At 38.9% G+C, this 20,577-nt stretch overlaps 1 protein-coding gene across 2 annotated transcripts; it reads left to right on the top strand.

The window, feature by feature from the left end:
• The first annotated feature begins 9,606 nt into the window (after window positions 1-9,606).
• amdhd2 (amidohydrolase domain containing 2) lies at window positions 9,607-20,363 on the top strand. Of its 2 annotated transcripts, none has more exons than XM_042504546.1 (12): window positions 9,607-9,949; window positions 10,689-10,822; window positions 11,293-11,429; window positions 12,228-12,367; window positions 13,562-13,616; window positions 14,407-14,619; window positions 14,790-14,878; window positions 15,670-15,814; window positions 15,921-16,028; window positions 16,418-16,486; window positions 17,544-17,645; window positions 17,748-20,363. In XM_042504546.1, exons 2-12 carry the CDS (start codon window positions 10,740-10,742, stop codon window positions 17,825-17,827), a joined length of 1,221 nt encoding a protein of 406 aa, XP_042360480.1. In that variant the 5' UTR covers window positions 9,607-9,949; window positions 10,689-10,739; the 3' UTR covers window positions 17,828-20,363. The 2 variants fall into 2 exon arrangements, with proteins under 2 accessions (XP_042360480.1, XP_042360479.1); XM_042504545.1 differs by having other exon boundaries at window positions 12,207-12,367.
• The last annotated feature ends 214 nt before the right edge of the window (window positions 20,364-20,577 follow it).

Raw genomic sequence — 20,577 nt, 5'->3', positions numbered from 1 at the left:
AATATTAATAAAATTAATTAATATTAATTAATTAATCCAAACTCCTCCAGTGTTCTGATGAATATACTCCCACTCTACCTGATCAAACACCTTTTCTTCATTGAGTAAGAGCACTTCCTCTAATGGGATGGATGGAGAGGGGCCACAAAGGTTATTTAAAAGGCATCTATTGTTAAAAAAGAATAAGGATTCTTAGTAAAACTTGTTTGGTGAGGTTATGATGAAAGAAAGGACCACGTCAAAGCAGTGTGCAAGAACTTTGCAAGCAGTTTAGCATCAAAGAGAAATTGGATGTAACGAACTGTGGTTCAAGGTTTTTAGTTTTTCTGGGGGATTAAAAAAAATATAGTTGAAGTTAGTGATTTAAGGTGAGAGTTGGTGTTTGACTTATTTGCAAAAATCTGTTGAGCAATGGTGTGGTCCAAGAGAATTGCAACTTTGTATAGAACTGATTGTGATGCTATCTCTACAACCGGAAGGTCCTCCTCTTACTTGGCAGCTATCTCTGGGTATATAGAACGGACAGGGTCCTCAAAACTCCTCAGAAGAGGAAGGATTAATGGATAGGTTGAAGGTGTATTATAATTGATAAAAAGTTGTAAAAAAAGTAAACATTTTTTATGGTTTCAGTGCCTTGCTCATCCTTGATTACAGGAATGGTCTGATGGGCAGTTCTTTGACTCAGTTTATAAGCAAATATCTGTTATTTCTCCATATTTTTTGCACCCCTACCATGATTTGGAGATGAGATATTCTGCATGTTGTTGTAAAATGGTCAGATGTATGTAAATGGGTCTCCAGAAGGAATGCAATATCTATACTAAGTTGTTTAAAATGTGTAAATGACCTGTCACGCTTCACTGGATGGATATGTGATTTAACATTCCAACACACAAAGTTGACTGAGCAACCATCCAACCCTCTGAAAGTAGTGTCAATCAAGCTGCACTACCACATCACAGCAGGTGGAAAAAAAAACTTATGCTAAAAAAGTCTGGTAAATGGAAAAAGTGTGGTTATTAACAGCAATTTTTAAAAAAAAAAAAAAAAAAAAAAGTCTACTTGTTAAGCTGATTTCACCACAAATCCTTAAGAATGCAAACAGATAAATCATTGCCCTGGTGGGGTAGGCTTTGAATTAGAATACCTATATGCACATACAGTCTCGCAGTTATGCCAGTTCCTTCATTACCCTTTTCCCTTCCTCCATAACCTCCGTGATAACAGCCCTGGCTGCAACGCTTGCAGTGCAATCCAAAAACTCAGCGACTGTGTCCCATTTGACCCAAAGAGGAGCTCAAGTGATAGCATAGCTCATACAATCTTCATAGACAATTTTAAAAGTATATGAAGTGAATTAAGCTGCGATGGCGCTTGGTTTCGATAGAGAAAGTAGACATCTCAAAGGTCAATATATTCAAAATTTGGCAACTTGCACCAAAACAAGATTGATAAATAGCACTACAGGTAAGTGGAAAATGTGCATTTTTGATATTTTGGTGGACTGTCCAAGGCCACCATCTTTCCCTGACATCAACAAAATGCTATGAGTGTCTAAATATAACTGTAAAAAGGTTCATGTTCTTGTTGTTGAGTATCACCGAAAGCGTTTCCTCATAGTGACAATTAAAAAAAAGTCGGCAGGGAGTATTATGGTTTTTTTTTAAATGTATTTTGTTGCCTATACACAGTATGTAAACATAATGTCTTGGAGACAAGATAGCAAATGGGGCTTCCAGTAGAGCAGTTTTGACTTGATGAAATTTGAGCTAGAACTCAAAGTACCTTAACACCCTTAAATATCAAAGTTTGTCCAGCTTGTGCTCTAATCCATCAAATGTTTTTCCACTTTGTTGTCTTCCACGGTTCTGCAGTGTTATGCTGTCCAGGTAACATAAAGGTGAGTGACTCACTGCAGTGACAGAACAATAGTCTCTAAATACTAGAGTCAATTACCAAACATATTCTCAGCTTACACTCCTGTCTGTGACATTTCACACCAGCTATGTGCATTGTTTCCTTCAGATACTGCTGGTTGTTCTCTTGTCATGCAATGACATGGCAAAAAAAAGAAATATTTCCACAGAAAGGTGTTTAAATTCTTTGACAGAGGCAGATGACTTCATGGCTTTGGTAACATATACTGATGCCCTATATAGAGTGTGACTGATGGAGCACCTCAGCTCGGCCACATGGCAGTGGAGGAAATGTTACCTGATACCTTCACAGAGGCTGAGCAGCTGAGACGATCCCTGTGGAGGCAGAAAGAGGGAAACGGACAGAAGAAACAAACATAAACAGAGTTGTGGCAGCTTGTAGGGGGGGCACGCTGAGCCCTGTGCGCGTTCTTGGCGGCCACAGTTTGACCTTGGCCCGGGCATGCCCAGGCCTGCCTCTCAATGCTGGTGGGAGACTCACCAAGCCGCCTGCAGGACTTGGATCGGCTCAATGAGAAAAGAAAATACCACTCTGGGCAAACAAGGGCATAACAGTCTCCCTCCACCTCGCTCCGTCTTTTTCATGATTCCTTTCTTTTTCCATTCCTCAACACTCATCGGATTCCAACACATGGCTTGGCCCGGTGCATAAGCATTTACCACAGAGGACACTTTCTCTCTTACTCCCGCTCTTTACTCACTCCTTTCCAAACTTTAATTTGATTTCTTTATTTCTTTGTTTGTTCCACAGCGGAGGGAAAGCTTTGAAACGCTGCTGCTTTACATATCTTAGACTCTACCCTCAATAGGTGAGCTGGCGTGGCAACAGCAGCGACAAAGGCCTCCTCCACACACACCCGGTGCGCCCCGGTCCAAGCCTCAGACCCCCTCGCTGCTCAGCACAGCCAGGGATTTCTCCAAGCGGCCCTCCACCGGTCTGAAGCTGCCCCATTCACTGGTGCAGCCTCGCACCCCCAGCAAAGAACCACACGGCTTCTCTGTTGTGTTCAAAGCATCCACAGAATGACTTGATCGGAGTGGACATGGAATAGAGCAAGAGCGAGCTTCCAGGACGTTTTCCAAAACAGCTCACAGTCGGGATGTTTCTGGCTCTGCTCTTTAACATGTCACTCTTTATCCCTCCATTATCAGTCTGCTGCAGTGGGACCTTTTAATAGCAGTTGGCTTGATTTGTGATTTCACATGGCAGCGCATTTTATCACCGGCCAATAAAACCAGAGTCAGGATCAGCTTCTGTTTGTAGGGCCGCAGTTAGTGTAGAGCTTGTATCTTTCAACAAATCCAGTTTTGGGGACATCTCAAATTATGACTAATATTAATTATGTTTGTCAAAATTGGTATGTTGTGGGTTGGTGTTTTGGTATGTTTAAGTGCCATGGAGAATAGACTCAGTACTGATGAAGCTAATAGATTAAATGGATTCCACAAAGAATGTTATATCTTTGTTAGTGTTTCAAACTCTATGTAGAAAAGATATCTTATCTTGTCGGTTAACAACAACAAGAAACTACATCAATTGTCCATCAGGCAGCATGATCCAATGTCCAAAGCAATGTTCAAAGAGGTTCAAATTTAGAGAAGGCCCTTAGTTCCCTCAACATAAAAAGAAGAATAGTTTACATTTTGATTGTATAATTGTCTGGTATTGGCCTACGCTGTTATAAAGAAAGAAAATGATACAGACCTAAAATATGCCCAATACACACAGATTAAGTGTGTTTTTTCAAAGAACATTGAAATAAGGGGTTAGAAGTAGTTGAATAGTTCTCAATATAAGACACTGTTGAAACTGCATTAACCTTTTATTTAAATTAACTGAGGGAACACAGGTTGATGGAATATAGGAGGAGGAAACATATACCCCTTTCCACCAAAATTGGTATGTGCACACAGGTTTTTTAAACACAGATATACCTGCTATAAGAATAGGCAACAGACTGCTTTTCCATTGCCAGTAAACCAGAGCTGTGCACACGGCACTGCAGCGAATGAACATGCCTTTCTGTGTGTAGAAGAACACCACGTGCATGTGCAAAGTCCGGCTGTGACGTCAACGCTCTCACAGGATCCGTACATAACCAGTTTACACAGCAACAGAATGGGTTGTGTTTTCAAAAGATTACAACTGGTTTCAATAGTCTACGTTTTCAGGCCCCCAAAATGCCATTGCTGTGTGAACGAAAGGCCAAACCGCAGCAAAAGAACCATTATCGTGTAAACGGCCCTTTAGTGCTGGTGCATCATTTCATCTCTCTGGTTAAGGTTAATTATAATCATCCCTGAAAAACCAATATCGGTCAACCCCTAGTGTTTACAGCTCTTTGGCAGATGTTAGCATGCTGAAACACTAATCTAGGATAATGAGCATGTTGAACATATGCATTTTATCATTGTCACTGTTAGCATGCAAATGTTAGCATTTAGCTCAGCCTCAAAGAGCAGGCTTTAGACTCATAGTTTGCTTTTCTTCCACCTTTCCTGATCTTTTCCTAAAATAAGGATAAAAAGCAGCGCTGGAGTTCTCAGTTGAGGTTTAATATGTGATCTAATAACCTGTTTAGTTGAGGAATGATTGACTTCACAGGAGGGCAGTGACGCCGTGACCAACTGACAGCTTGCAGTTCTCAGTTATGGCTTTGCCTTCAAATGAAAAATTAGGATTTGAGCTGTTTGTGTGTGTTAGTGTGTTTATTCGGTGTGTTGCAGCCTGCTGGTTACAATAAAAATGAATGGCTGAGCAGCGTGTCTATGAAATTTATGACACCTGCCCCCCTCCTCCTCCTCTGTTCCTCACAGCATCACTCCTGTCGTCTTTACAGCTGGGTGAGTCAGGGGAGGGGTGTGTGGGGGACGCAGTGTTTGTGTGGGGTGATCTTTACACCCCCCGCCAGGGATCAGACAAACACTTATTAACTGAGAGGAATGCAAACAGGCCCGAGCTGCAGAGACGCAGGACAGCACAGGGTGGAGGGTTGGTAGGGGGAGGATGTGGGGTGGAGAAAGGGAAAGGAGAAAAAGGAGAAGTTCCTCCTCCCATCCACCCTTTCTTTACTTCTTGTAAACTCCCCACCCAGGAGATTGATCCAGAGTTTTCCAGAACAATGCAGCTCCTGCAGCAGAGGAGGAGCAGGGACATGGTGACCGTATGGGCTGCAGACGGGTCTGAATGCACTGAACAAGGTGTATATGACAGACATTAATTAACATCAAACATAATCTCAATCTGAGCTTTCTGTCTTTATTAATATTTTATTTTATTGCTTGGACAATGATTATCTTCTTATAAGATGAGACATGACACGACACGTAACCATGAAAGTAAGGTCCAAATGAAAAAATAAATAAAATAAAAAATTGATAAAGTAGCTGACCTTAACACAAGACATCTTAAGTCTTTGTAGTCAGAATAAAAATCATCACGAAACAGAAACAAAATGAAGGTACAAATTAGTTTCTGCTAAGAATCACAACAATATAGCTACATTTAAAATCACAGCTTTCCATAAAATTAATTAGATAAAAGGATATTTCTGTTGAGGTATCTGCATTTTTTAATTTTAATATCAGCATTTAATTTATTCTCTGGAACTGTTTGGTAACTTGCTCCTCTTCACAAGCCCTGTACAAAACGGTAAGTTTTCAGTCCTTTTTGCACATGCAGTTCAGTAAAAGTGTGTTTAAACAACAATAGTCAAATATAGCTGAAAAATTCGGGTATACCTAAAAAAAAAAAAAAAGAAAAAAAAAAGTCTTCCTAATGAAAATGAATATAATTTGGATTCATGTTGATGAAAAATACTTAGGGTATGACAGCAGTATTGACTTAATTACACTTTTTGTTTTGAAAAAACGACTTTGTAAATGTATGTTTGTTTATATATGCATATTTATCACACTGAGAATTTTAAATATTAGGATGCTCAACAGCTATTTAGCATGTATAGTTTCAACACAGCGTAAAACTGACAAAATGGATAAAGAATAGCATGTATAAAAAACTATAAACATGAAAAATAATTCTTAAAATGCATTTAATAATAAACCGAAACAGAATTTTTGGCAACTAATATGACAATCAGTAAGACAAATAAAATAAAATAAAATAAAATAAAATAAAATAAAATTTAAAAGAATTATTATTCAATGTGCTATTTTGCTGATTTTGTTTTTCTCATATGATCGTTGGCTGTATCTCTTGGTTTGCTTTGACAGAACAAGGCTTTTGAAGATGTCACTGCTGGCTTTAAGAAATTGTGATGATACTTTCCTCTGTTTTGATCCAGCTTCCTGTTGATCTCTCCAGTTAGTCCATATGTAAACAACTGGAAGATGTGGAGGAGAGCAGAGGATCAGTGGGAGGCTGGAGAGGAGGGAGGGCCTGTTGTCAAAAAGGACAAATGACAACAGATTTAGCAGATTAGTAAGCGTGAAGCGGCAGTGAGTGGAGGGACGAGAGGGCAGATCGTGTGGAGGTGTTGAAGCTTTGTTTGCTAATGGATTTGACTTTTTCCCAACCCTCCACATATGTTTGCCAACGATGCATACAGACCTCTCAGATGTCTGAGGACATGAGGGTGACACTGAGCAGTAGGTTAAGTTCTTCCTGCTCAAATTGAAGATAATCTGCATGACTTTAAACTCTAATCAGAGAGTGGAGTTTGAGAAGAGAACAGCCTCCCAACACTTGTGAGCACTGAATTGGTTATTGAAAAATGTAACTAATAATTTGAAATGGTTCCTTTGTATGAACATTTCTAATTATAGATTCAGTTGTGTTCAATGTTAAGTGTTTCCTTACTTTCAGATGAGACAGCTGGTCAAGTTTAAGTTTTGTTTTTTGATTTCTGAAGTCAATCAAACCAGTGTGCTCAGGGTTCAGAGGTTTAAATACTTTTGAAAGGCGTCTGGAAGCGGCACAAGAAAGTGATGTCAATCCAGGTTTCAAAGGGTTAACAGTGCAAAACTCAAAGATATTTACTTCAGTAGCATATAAGACAAACACAGCAGCAAATCGTCACATCTGAAAAGCTAGAGGCAGCAAGTGTTTGCCATCATTTGACTGCTTCGGGCCTTGTTTGTCCACACCATCCACATGTGAGCAGTACGACCTTTCACCATGACCTTGCTGGCAGTCATCCCCTCAATGTATCAGTCACTTGGTGTCCTCAGGGCGTGTTTTGCAAGTCAACAATTCCCATAAAGCAGAAGCACCCCGCCGCCCCTGAACTGAGCATACAAACGGCTGCTTATTCAGTGCTTTAAAAAAAGCAGCGGATTAAGGAATCAGGGATCCTGAAAGGCCACTACGCGGCCCCGGACTCTGGAGTTAAGCGGCCGTGAATGAGATGTGGCGACTCCAAAACAAAGATACTGTGTCACTCACGCAGCACTGAGGGGAATGCTGACGTCACGTCTCACAAAAGAGGGGAGGCTGAGGCTGTAAAATATAGTACACCAGGACCACTCTGAGTCCTCCGAGATCTCCTCTCAAATATTCACCCCAGCTGCTGCCAAGTCTTCTCTTTGTGCCCAGACAGAGAAAACGCACAGAAGCATTTGCACTGTGTCTCAGTGGAGATGAACATTTTGATCCATATTGGGTGAAATATAGGTTTTGTCTCCTCATGGGTGGCCCAGTTTGGCCAGAGGACACAGAACTGCGGACTCTCGTAGTGGTCTCCATGGGGATGAGCAGGACTTGGGGAGGTATCCGGCTTACTGGAAACGTGGTTTATTGTTGACTTTCAGGAATGGGGAGGGGGCCGCTGCACTGCCTGAAGCAGGGGCAGGACGGGTGAAGGAGACAGAGGTTGGTGTAGCACTTCCTGGAAGTGTGAACACTGCAAAAACGTCAACTCTAAAAACAAGAAGAAAAGCAATAAAATGGGGGGGAAATATTACTTAAAATTAGCAAAATTATCTGCTAACAGTACTGGAAAATTTTTCTTGGGATTGAGATTGAGAAGAGTTATTTTCTCAATATGAAAAAAAGCAAATGCTGGTGCCATTCTCTTAGAATGAGACAAAGTGTTTTTGAATCATATCTTAAAACCTGCACATCTACACTACACTAAAATGCTGCAAAAGGACAAAACAGCGTAAAACAAGTCATAAAACTGGCTCCAAAAAAAACGAGCACATATTGCCTTGATTTAAGATATTTCATCATACTTAGACTCAGGTTTTTGCAGGCTTTGCTGGGTTTTCACTTCATCCTCTCACCTCACAGGTCAGGTGAGACCTGCACATAGAGCTGGTGGTTGTGGACACTCAAACACACACACACACACACACACACACACACACACACTCATATATATACACATACCAGTGGTGGGAGTATTTGGATTCTTTACTGAACATCAGTGTTAATATATATATATATATATATATATATATATATATATATATATATATATATCAAGTAAAAGTAGAGAAGTATTAAAAGTGAAATGTAAAAATATCCATCCCTGTGAGTGAACTAATATCTCATCACTGCATACATCAAAGAAAAGACATTAAATAAAAACGCTCTCAGACTTGATAAGATGAATAATAGTGGCAGCTAATAACGAATGATGTCACTAAATAAGTATTGTATAATGCAAGTACTTAAGTATTTAATGCAAAAAATTAACACAGTTTATCAGAAGAGAAGTCAAGTGAGGTTTCAGTTTTGGTGATACCAAATCTTATGCTTGAGCTCCCTCTCCCGGCTCTTTACCTTTTAATTAAACTCAAACACACACACACACACACACACACACACACACACACACACACACACACACAGAGGTTTATATAAATAAAAAGATAAAACAAAAAATGTATAAAAGGCTGCTGAGACTGTAACACAATAACCAAGAAGGTTATATGTGCCAAACATATTGGTTAGTCTGCATCCCTGAAGCCTTTTCTCTCCTAATGTTAACAGTGTGAAAATAAAAGTTTTTATCCGGTGACCCTTTGGGTGGGCCTGACCCCTAGGTTGGGAACCACTGGACTTAACAAGCCAAATGTATATTAAGAGTTGAATAATTAATTAATTATTTGAATATCGCCATGCAATTAAATATCAGTCATGGGAGACATTTTACTACACAACATGTACTTTAACTGCATTAAGCTGACAATACTTCTGTACATCCATTACTGATTGTGTCAACTACATGAAGCCAAGAATACTTCCTTTGCTACTTTTTCTTCTAAACTGTAACTGAAGTGGCAGGATTGTAAATGATAGACTTTTTAAAAAATATCTTTACACCTCTTTTGCCATTGTTAGTGTTAATGTGGATTTTGATTTTTTTTTTCAAAAGTATTGATTTAAATAATTTTATCTTTTATATGGTATCTCTTTACTCTTTTACTTTAAACCTGTATCCATTATTTTGTTTTATATTTTATTGCTCTGTAAAGCACTTTGAATTGTCTTGTTATACGAAATAAAATAATAACAAATAAAGTTGTCTTGCCTTGCCTTGTAATTTAGTATTTTACAATAATATAGTTTTACTGAAGTAAAGGATGTGAGTGCTTCTTCCAGCTCTGGACTGTTGATTTTTTTCTTTTTTCTTTTTTTTTTTTTTTTGGTCAGCTGACCTGCAGCTCCGTTTTGTCACATGACATCCGCTTCCCGTGTTTTTATTCGACAGACTCAGCTAAAAATGCTTTTGGGGCAAGTAGCAACGTTAGACAGGTACATTAACACCGTAAAACCAGAGTTTGGTTAAGTGTTTGCCTGCTTGTGACAGAATAGCTGACCGGAAATACGGAATGTACGGTCGCCGTACTCCGTTAATAAAATAAAGTAGTTTAATGTAGCCCTCCTCGCCTTGCTCCTGTATTTTGATGGAAGAAGAGCGACGGTGTGACGGTTGAACAAGTTTGAATTTTACTGGAGTAAGTGTTGTTTTTTAGAATTTAGTGTATGCCGAGTTAACAACTGGATTCTACCAATCCTCAGACTTCGTATCTCATTCTCTGTCAAGGTATGTAAATCAGCTCAGAGCTATACACGACTTTAATTAACTCATTTCTGGATGGAGTTTGGCAGTGTGTATTTTCCCACAGAGAACGAACCAGAGCCACAAATAACAGTTTCACAAAGACAGCCAGGTAATAGCATAGCATCCTAGAATGTGATAAACGAAACAGGAGGATTAATATTCATTTTGCTCTTTGCAACATAATTCAAAAACGCCCTGAGAGTATAAAGCAGATGAGGGGTCAAAGTCAGCTGCTGCACCTACACTGATAAGATATCAGATATAATTTAATACTGGTACATCTGTGGTTGGACACCTCGTATACGGTAATAATAGTAAAATGGCCTGAAAAAAGTGATCGAAGTAATAATAATAATATATTTATTTATTTTCTTGCAACCTAATTTTAAATATGCAATTTTAATAATTATTAACATAGTTTTTGTCATATTGTTCTCTAGTTATTTTATTTTATTTATTTATTATCTCTTTTTAAAGGCTAACTTTCACCTTTCCCATTTTTTCTTTTTTTTTAAAAGCAAATTCTTTTTTTTTTTTTTTTTTTTAAATTATGCTCCTGTTTCAAAGATCTAATTACTTGTGAAAGGTGTCTGAATGCAGCATGTCAATCCAGGTTTTAAAGGGTTAATAAAACTGAAAACAGACAAAGAGAGTTTGTTTATTTGACATCCTCATTTGTGCATAAAGAGGAGTGTTTGATTTGTTTTGCTGTGTCTTTCAGTCTTCTGAAGCAGAGTGGACGGAGTCTGCACTCTTACACTGAGAGAAAAACATGCCGTCCAACAAGTCTGTGTCTGACGCTCCAATCACTCAGTTCATCAACTGCAGAATACTGAGAGACCACAGGCTGCAGAGGTAGGTTACATCACACACACACAAACACACACACAGCTCACGCATATTGTGTCACTGGTGGAAGAAGTATTATTAGCAAAATGTACCTAAAAAAAGTACTTATTGTGCAGTAAAATGTGCCTGTTAGTGTTATATTATGATTTTATTACTATTATGATGTTTTTGGATGAATCTTGGTAATGCGTGTGTGTGTAGCATTTTCACACTGTAGATGTTTGGTAGATTCATTGACAAATGCATCATATTCTGTAAGATCATCATAAGCTGTCAGGCAAATGTAGTGGAGTAAAAAGAACAATATTTACCTCTGAGATGTAGTGGAGTAGAAGTACAAAATAGCATAAAATGAAAATACTGAAATTAAGATCAAGTACCTTAAGTTTGTACTTAATTACAGTACTTGAGTTAATGTACTAGGTTTGCATTACCAACTGGGTTTTGTGTGTGTGTGTGTGTGCGCGCGCGTGCAGAGAGGACCTGTGGGTGCGTGACGGAAGAATCTTAGATCCAGAGAAGCTGTTCTTTGATGAGCAGGGTTACGCTGACAAACGTGTGGACTGTGAAGGCAGCATCATCGCCCCGGGCTTTATAGACGTTCAGATCAATGGTACCACGCAAACAAACAAACAAACACACACACACACGCACACACTCTTGAAAGACATAATTCTGCATGTTCGTCTATAGCTTGCAGGATTATCACCATCATGATGTGTCGCCCTTTGGGGTGTTTCTGAGGCTGATCTGCTTAGACCTAAAAAAAAAATAGTCAAATAATCAATAACTCCATCAACAGAGAAGTAATCTGCAACAATTTTGTAAAAAAAAAAAAAAAAGTGATCTAAAACAAAGCATTTAAATCTGCAACTTACAATGGACAGTACAGTGGGCACAGAGAAATTGCTAATTGCATTGTTTTCAATATTTTTGTTAAACATTTCATAGACAAAGCGATAAATCAGTTAACTGAAAAAAAGAATATGCAGATTAATCAAGAAATAAAATAATCTTCAACCACAGGTTTTTGAATTGAAGTACAATAAAGGATATTGATTAACAGAAAATCAATGTGCATTTTTAATGATTGTTTAATTGTTTAAAGGGGAATCAAATTTTCACAATTTTGTGTACCAGGGATTAATGAAATAACTGGCAGATAAAACGACTACGACTTTAATCATCGGTTGCAGCCTTGTTTGTAAATGAAAGAAATCTTTTTGAGTTTTTAAAATGCACGACTGCAAATCTTTCTGCTATAAACATGAGCCACGAAATCATTTCCTCAGCTGAACGGCAGGTTAACCAGATTTCTCAGTCGTCTACTGTTTGGTGTGGATGTAAGGGTATTGTTGTTGGACACTGATCTTCTGTAATGTGTCCTTAGCAGTGTGTCCTCTCCCTGCAGGAGGATACGGCATCGACTTCTCTCAGGCCTCCGAGGATGTCAGCAGTGGCGTTTCTTTTGTGGCCAAAAAGATCCTAGAGCACGGCGTGACCTCCTTCCTCCCAACGCTGGTCACCTCTCCTCCTTCGGTCTACCACAAGGTACCACCAACACTTCAGCTTTATACAGCTTAATGTACAGAATCAGACTCTGGAGAGAGGACACTGATGCTCCTTTTCCACCAAATTCTTCGTTCTGAATCTGGAATCAGTTCAGTTCAGGACTCTTGAAACCTTGCCTAGAGAACCAGTCAGCAAGTTTTAAACAAAACCATTGCAGTCATTGCAATCAAATTGTCTTCTGCTTGAAAAAATCTTGCAAAAGTGATTAATTTTCAAAGTAGCTGGCAATTAAATTGATTATTCTACTTCTCATTTCTAGCTGTTTAACCCGTCAAAACCCAAGAAAATTGGCTTGATTTCTTACAAAAAGGTGGAAAAAAGTCAATGAGTGATTTAACAAGAAATGACCCAAAAATTAGCAAGAACTAAATAGAAATCTATGAGAAAATTACCTGAAATTAGCACAAAAAAGAAAAGAAAAAAAGCAGGAAATTACCTGGAAAAAAAACGGATTAAAAATAGTAAAATATTTTTTCGCCCAAACTCATTTTAAATATTACATTTTAATAATTATATTATAAATATAGTTTTATTTGTATTTTTTATGTAGTTATTTGATATTTTTTGTATTGATTCTCTATCTCTCTCTCTTTTTTAAGCTGACTTTCAGGTCATGTTCTCGTCACTTCAGGTGTTTTTTTTTTGGTTTTTTTAGCAATTTTTGTATAAATAATGCGCCTGTTTCAAAAAGGCTTGTTGGGTAATTTAATTTTGGTCCAAATGTTCTGAACAGTTCAAAGTTAGGTGTGGGAACAGAAGTGGTTCCGTGTTGATGGAAAAGGGGTAACAAGGTTTCACCCTCTTATCCACATCAGGCTGCAGATGGAGGATAACAAGTATAAGTTAGTATATCATGAGCGTAACCATAAAAATATTTATAATTTCTATACACAAGCCGTAACCAAGAATTCATGAAGTTTTATGTTAATGATGTTATTAAAATCCTATTGTAAGATATTATTTAGCCAGCTGCATTGTGCTGCAGGCCAACACAGGTTGAACCAACACCAACATATACTTATGATTACGGAATAAATATTAAGTTTAAACTAAATACAACTCTAGAAGTAAACAATGACAAAATAAGTCAGTCAAGCAGTTATACAGACGTGAAGCTCGTACATTGGGTTGTCTAATTAATTCCTGCCTGACACGAGTTGTGTTGTGTTTCAGGTTCTGCCTCAGATTAAAGTTCACAATGGAGGAGTGCATGGAGCTGGAGTCCTTGGTAAGATGTTAGCTGTGTGGGATCTGTTGTTTTGCCAAAGCCCCCAAATACCAAAATGTAAATCCAGTTTGAGGCTGAATGCCCTTTTAGAGTACATCTGCTCTGAAGGTGTCAGTCAGTGTGCTCTGTTTGTATGGTGTCTTTATTATAGTCCTAAACTGCTGCGTTTAAATCCCTGGTTGCATCATGTTAAAGGATGTTTTAAATGGCCAAAAACACCAAAAACCTTTTGAATTCCTGTCTCAGCTCCAAGCACAGTGATTCCCACTTCCCTCAATGTAAGTCTTTAAAAACACAAAGATGCGTTTTTCATGCCTCCACGTCGGCAATAGCAGTGGACCGAGGCATTATGTTTACAGGTTGTCCACACGTCTCACTCTTGTGAACACAGCATCTCAAGTTTACCTTAAGGGAATTTCTTTAAATGTGGCACAAACATCCCCGTTGGACCCCAAGGATGGAGTTATTTAGATTTTGAAGTGCCCTTATAAAACTTCTTTAGGTCATAACTCAAGAATGCATACATTAATTATGACAAAATTTCACTCAAATGTCTAATAGGATGTAATGATAAAGTGATATATTTTACATCATGTTTATGAAGGAACATGTCACTCAGTGCAGCGGTGTGGCTCAGTGATTGGTTTTTGGAACGGGGGGCTTTATGACACAGAGAGATGTCAGGCTTTGATACACACACAGTTTCAACTGAATCTTTAAAAAAAATTAAAAAATAATGGCAATGAAAAAAAAGCTTCAACAACAAAGTGAGGTTTGAGCTTCTCTGCAGGATGTCACCTGGAGGGCCCGTTCATCAGTGTGGAGAAGAAAGGAGCTCACCCGGAGCAGTTTCTCCGAACCTTCAAGTCCGGAGGGATCAAGGACCTGAGAGAGGCCTATGGCAGCCTGGACAACGTTGCCATGGTGACACTGGCCCCCGAGCTGGCCAGCAGCCAATCAGTGGTGAGGGAGCTCTGCCAGAGAGGCATCACTGTGTCGTTAGGTGAGCATTGCCTACTCAGAACAAGCCCTGGTCAGAATGCTCTCTGAAGTTTTGTTTTACGCCTCAAATCTAAGAAAACACACCTGAGTTCTGTTTGGTGTATTTATGTGTGAGCACCTCTGACTCTTATTAATGGGATCCATCTGCTTGTTACTATTTCCCTCATGTAGGTCACTCTGTGGCCAACCTGTCCCAGGCTGAGGAGGCTGTTCAGCACGGAGCCTCCTTCATTACTCACCTCTTTAACGCCATGCTGCCTGTGAGTCCCACATGATCATGATCCTCTTTTATGCTGTGTTTCTAATAATGTTGTTGTGCACGATATCCATTTTGGAGGATAGAACATTTCACTTCATGCTCTGAACTAATAGTTTTAGAAAAACAATAGAACAAGTGGGTACCAGGACTATTGACTGAATGTAAAGATGCTGTTCTTTAGTGAAGCTAAAATATCCTTAATATGGGCGTTGCTATCTTTGCTGGTGATGTCAATGAAAGCCTGTGTCTGCGCAGTAGCGATATCCACAGTGGGGGAGTTCCTGCGTGAACCCCCATCCAACCACTCACAAGCAGCTCCATTGAATGCAAGTGCACAGATTGGCTTTCACAGCTGTCAGTCATGGCAGATAATCCCCTTTTTTGAAGAATCTAATAACTAATTAAAACCAAACATCATAAAAACAGACACTTCAACAAACATCAGGGTGATGAGAAGCACCTTCAGAAACAGAAACCATCTTTGGGAAACATTTATTTGGCGTGTACTTTGAGTTTTTAGTTTGGCCTATGTCCCATTCACTTACACGGAGGGGCAGGCTTTATGACCTATACTGCAGACAGACACCAGGGGGCGATCAAAATTGAAAAGTTACACTTTGGGGGAGCTGTCACATGAAACAAATGTGTTATACCCAGTACTTTTTTTCGAAAGTACTGGGGATTAACCACGCCCCAGGTGTTTAGAGATACCTCAGTGTCTCTTACTTTTGCACTGGTTTGTTTTTTTTTCATTACTTACAACATCTCTTTTTGTCTTTGAATGTGTTCCAGTTCCACCACCGGGACCCTGGTATAGTGGGTCTGCTGACCAGTGATCAGGTTCCTGCAGGCAGGACGGTGTACTACGGCATGATAGCTGACGGGATTCACACAAACCCCGCCGCCCTACGCATTGCTCACAGAGCTCACCCTTCAGGTCAGTGGAAGGTTGTTGTCGTCGTCGTCAGTGGAAAAAGTACTGAACTATGGCGAGCCAAAGTCTTGATGTCACTTCCTGTCGTCATATTTGTTTACACCTTCAGGTTTGGTGTTGGTGACGGATGCGATCATGGCAATGGGCCTCCCTCCTGGTCATCACACTCTGGGCCAGCAGGTCATTGAGATCCAGGGTCTCCACGCTTATGTGGCAGGTCTCAAGTTCCTCTTCAGTTTCAAAATATATTGACATATTTTCTTTTTAATTATGATGATTTGGGGCCTCCAGTAACTCAGTTGGAAGGGCAGGCGCCCCATGTACAGAGGCTGCTACAAAAGCTTAATTGGGTCCAATTGGGTCTTGTTTGGGTTCTGTCAGATGTTTGAAAGGACTACTCTAGAAAAATATAAATATAACAGCTGGTTCTAGACTTTTGAATGGTGATGTATTTAACATAAGATTTTTTGTCACACTTGTAGAATTAGAGGTAATTCATCTATCTTAAATTGTTTTCCCTCCATCAGTCTGATTCAGGTCTTATTGAAAAGACTTCAGAGTTTAAAATGATATATCTGTGTTTTAAACTCTCTTTCTTTCTTAAAGGCACAACAACATTGTCTGGCAGCATAGCCACGATGGACATGTGTGTGCGGCATTTTAAACATGCTTCAGGTGAGTTTGTGCATTTTGAATTGTTTTTTTATTTAACCCTTTGAAATCTGAGCAGATTGGTATGATTTCTCTCTAAAACAAAGGGAGAGGGCAACAAGCAACTTAACAAGACATCGGCCAAAAAATAGCGAAAAATTAGTAGAATATAACAACAAAATTACCTGAAAAAAGAAAAAAAAGAAAAGAAAATGTAAAAGAAAAACCCCCAAAAGTAAAAAAACAAAAACAAATAAGATAATGACACCCCAAGAAATGAAGATTTCTTCAGATTTGGCACAAATGTCCACTCAGAGTCAACAATGAACTGACTCGATTTTGGTGGACATAGGCCAAAGGTCAAGGTCACTGTGTGACCTTGTATTTCTCGTTCTTGTGAATCTATCTATCTATCTATCTATCTATCTATCTATCTATCTATCTATCTATCTCAAGAACACCTTGAAGTAATTTCCCCAAATTTGGCACAAACATTCACTTGGACTAAAAAATAAATAGATTAGAATCCCTTGGTCAAAAGTCAAAGGTCAATATGACCTTGCATCATTTTTATTCTTGTGAATGCAACATCTCAAAAACTTGAGATTTGGCACAAATGTCTACTTGCATTCAAGAATAAACTGACTTGAATTTGGTGGTTAAAGGTCAAGGTCACTGTGACCTCACAAAATATGTTTTTGAATATAACTCAAGAATTCATGCTCTTCTCATTACAAAATTTCACACAACTGTTTGATAGAATAAAATGATAAAATAAAGACATTTTATATTCAAAAGTCAAAGGTCAACTTCATTGTGTTATTATATTCTACAAAAACACTTTTCTGGCCATTACTCAACATGATTACTCAGGAACAGACATTTGGTCAGATACTGACTTCGTAAAATTGTGCTTATTATAAAGATCGTCTGTGCTGCCAGGGGAAGATGTGTGTGAAGCACTCATGTTATAACAAACATGGATTTAAACTGTAAATGTAACCTGACTGGTGCGCGGAGGCGTACAACCGCAAGGTGTTAATTCTATTTTCTATCTTGTTCCATTTTTATAAATGAACAGGCTGCAGTGTAGAGGAAGCTCTGGAAGCTGCTTCGCTCCATCCTGCTCAGCTTCTGGGTATCAGCCACAGGAAGGGAAACCTGGACTACAGATCAGACGCAGGTCAGGATGTGCAACATCTCTGCTGTATATAAATATTTATAAATATTCAGAATTCAGAAATATTTATTATATTAATTATGTTTTTTGCATCTGTGTTCGCAGACCTGGTTTTGCTCGATGACGCCCTCAGTGTCAAAGCCACCTACATTTCTGGAGAGGAGGTTTGGAGAAAAGGACCATAGAGAAAGAGAAGAAGAAGAAGCCTGCAGATGGACACTGGCCCAACAGCTAGGACCTGTGGTGCCTTCAGGAGACACTCTTAACCGCAAAACCATAAATCTGTTGAATGTTTTAGTTCATCAGAAAACACAGTGAACTTTATTGTCTCCTTTTAAAAGATAGGTTAGTGAAGAGCAGGGTTTGTCCAAACAGTTGATCTGTCAGTCAGTGGGTTGGTCCAACACATTAGTCCAGGGTGAAAAAACGATGATACTATTGGATTTAATACTGTTAAAATGTAGTACAGAAATTCATGGTTCCCAGAGGATGATATCTTATGACTTTTCTTTTAGTCCCACCAACAACTCAAAACTCCCATTTGTCACATTTTTGAGTCTCAATTGTAAAAAGTTCAGTTTAGTTTAAGTACAACTTAGACTGATGAGTATGAAGTATATCTGAACCTGACATGCTGAGCCTTATGGCCCAAGCTGACACTGTGCCGCAGTCAGTTTTTGGCTGTTGGTGAGCGTCTGTTGACCTGCTTGCTGCTGTGTGTCAGGCTAGGTTGGCCCCATGGATGCCTTAAAGAGTCTGGATACAGCATTCGGAGGTGAGGCTTAAATCTAGTAGTGAAGGGGGGGTTTGACGCCCAAAAAATTGACCGACCCAGACGGTGTAATTCCACTTCATAAAATTTGCATCACAGCATGGCGCACTTCCCGGGGGTTTGCTTGGCCCTTGTTGGGGCTAGCTGTCTTTTATTTAACCAGTTCATCATGATGAATTGCAGACAGCAGAGCCCATCTGTGAAATCACTCTGACAAGCAGTTCAGCTCAGCGCACAAGAAGAGAAACAGACATGAGAAAAGTAATCAAACAACTAAAGTCATGAGATAGTAGCCATTGAGCTCTTTAGCAGAAAGGTTTCCTGATGGTTTGTGTTGTCGTTCACTGGCGCACAGTAAATATGCTTGGTCCTTTAACATTGGATTGTGTGGTTAATGTGCTGGTATGAGTTATTTCATTCAGGTGCAGAATATACGTGCTGGTTAGTTGACAGCTGTAGTCTCTGCAGTGTGTTCATGTGCGACTGTTTGGCCGAGACACAAGTGATGGATATGAGGCAATGCAGCAGGGGGCCTTGGTCGCCACTAGTTCTCTGATTTTGGTTTGGTGTGTCTGGGCCCTTAAAGGAACAGTGTGTAAGATTGAGGGGGGTTTAGTGACATCAAGTGTTGACAATTGCAGATTGGCAACCAGCTAAAATTTTTCCTATTGGGATTCTTTCAGTGTTTATTTTCAGGAGGTTTTTTACTGAGAAAATAAAGCAGTTTCACATTAAAAAAAGTACAGTGAACTACAGCAGCTAATGCAAAAAACACCAATGGCCCTTTTTTTCCTCTGCGCTGCTGTAAAAACATGGCAGTCTCCATAGACAAGGACCCATTATGTAGACATATAGGGCTTAATCTAAGGTATTGAAAACACGACAGTTCTTATTTTCAGATGATTATACACTAAAGAAAAAAATACGGATTATATTATATTCCATTTCTGCCAATATATTCCCCTAAATCCTACCCACTGCACCTTGAAGTCTCATTCCGACAGGGTTAATATTACTCCCAGACATCTACTGTACTACTTTAGATTTCTTTGTATTGTATTCATGAGCATTGACCAGGCTGCTCTGTGTTAGGACAGATACAGCCAACTTTAAACTTTACTTTCTTTTATTACATGAGTTGACTGATGTTAACAAGGGATCTATCAGGTTTATAAAATCCTTTGGTACTTCAAGTGTCTCTGGGGACCGTACTTAAATTACAGAAGAGCCAATTAATTACAGGTAGCTGTCTGTAATTATTATTCAGAATGGGGCTGAAAAATCACAGACACGGGAGCTCCAGATTGAATTAAAATCACAAATTCACGCAGTTAATATAAAAATCACCCCACTTCCCCTAGAGATACAAATCCCTTCTAAATAGGGCTTTAGATGTCCTAAAAAGGTCATAGTACAGAGGATAAACCTTTCAGATATAGAAAAAAAGGCTGACCTTTCAGATTCCTACATCAAAGAATAGCAAAGTTGTCTCTTGATATTTCATCCATCCACAAATATTTCTTTTGGACCTATAATGAGCATCACAGCCTCACAGGGCTGCTACAGATTGGTTGGACTGACTTCACTAATAACCAGTACTTTGATTTTCTTTTTCAAAAATTCAAATTTTTATATCTTTTAATCAAGTATCAGCAATCAAATTCTGACTCATAGCACTCTGAGCATTTTTAAGGTGTATTCAGAGTGCAAATGTGTTTAAATTGCATAGAGGATGCAACATATTAAGAGTTTTATGAATGATTATACACTTTATGAAACAGGTTTTTATTTGTCTGCATTCAGATGCGTTCCTGTTTGTTTTAAACCCTTTATGTAGATGTGCTTTAAAAGGAAGCATTTTGGTATTAAACTACAAAAATCAGCTTTTGGTGTATGTTAACATAACTTGACTGTTGTTCGTTTAAGCAATAACATTTACTTTTGCTATATTTTATGTTGTTTGGGTGCGTTTTTGCTGCCTGTGTACTGTAATAGTCTTTGCATGATTTAATCATGTTTATGGCAGTTTACACAGGCCAGACTCTACAGCCATATAGGAAATGTTTTTTATTGCATTTTTTAAAGGGCCACAAGCTCAGAAGGTTAGGAAAAACTGTTGAAATGCTTTGCCTTTATTTTTTCAATGCAAAATCTTATTTTGTG

The sequence above is a fragment of the Plectropomus leopardus genome, chromosome 17 (assembly GCF_008729295.1).
Source record: "Plectropomus leopardus isolate mb chromosome 17, YSFRI_Pleo_2.0, whole genome shotgun sequence".
Taxonomy (NCBI): Eukaryota; Metazoa; Chordata; class Actinopteri; order Perciformes; family Serranidae; genus Plectropomus; species Plectropomus leopardus.
This window is presented reverse-complemented; position numbering and strand designations above follow the sequence as displayed.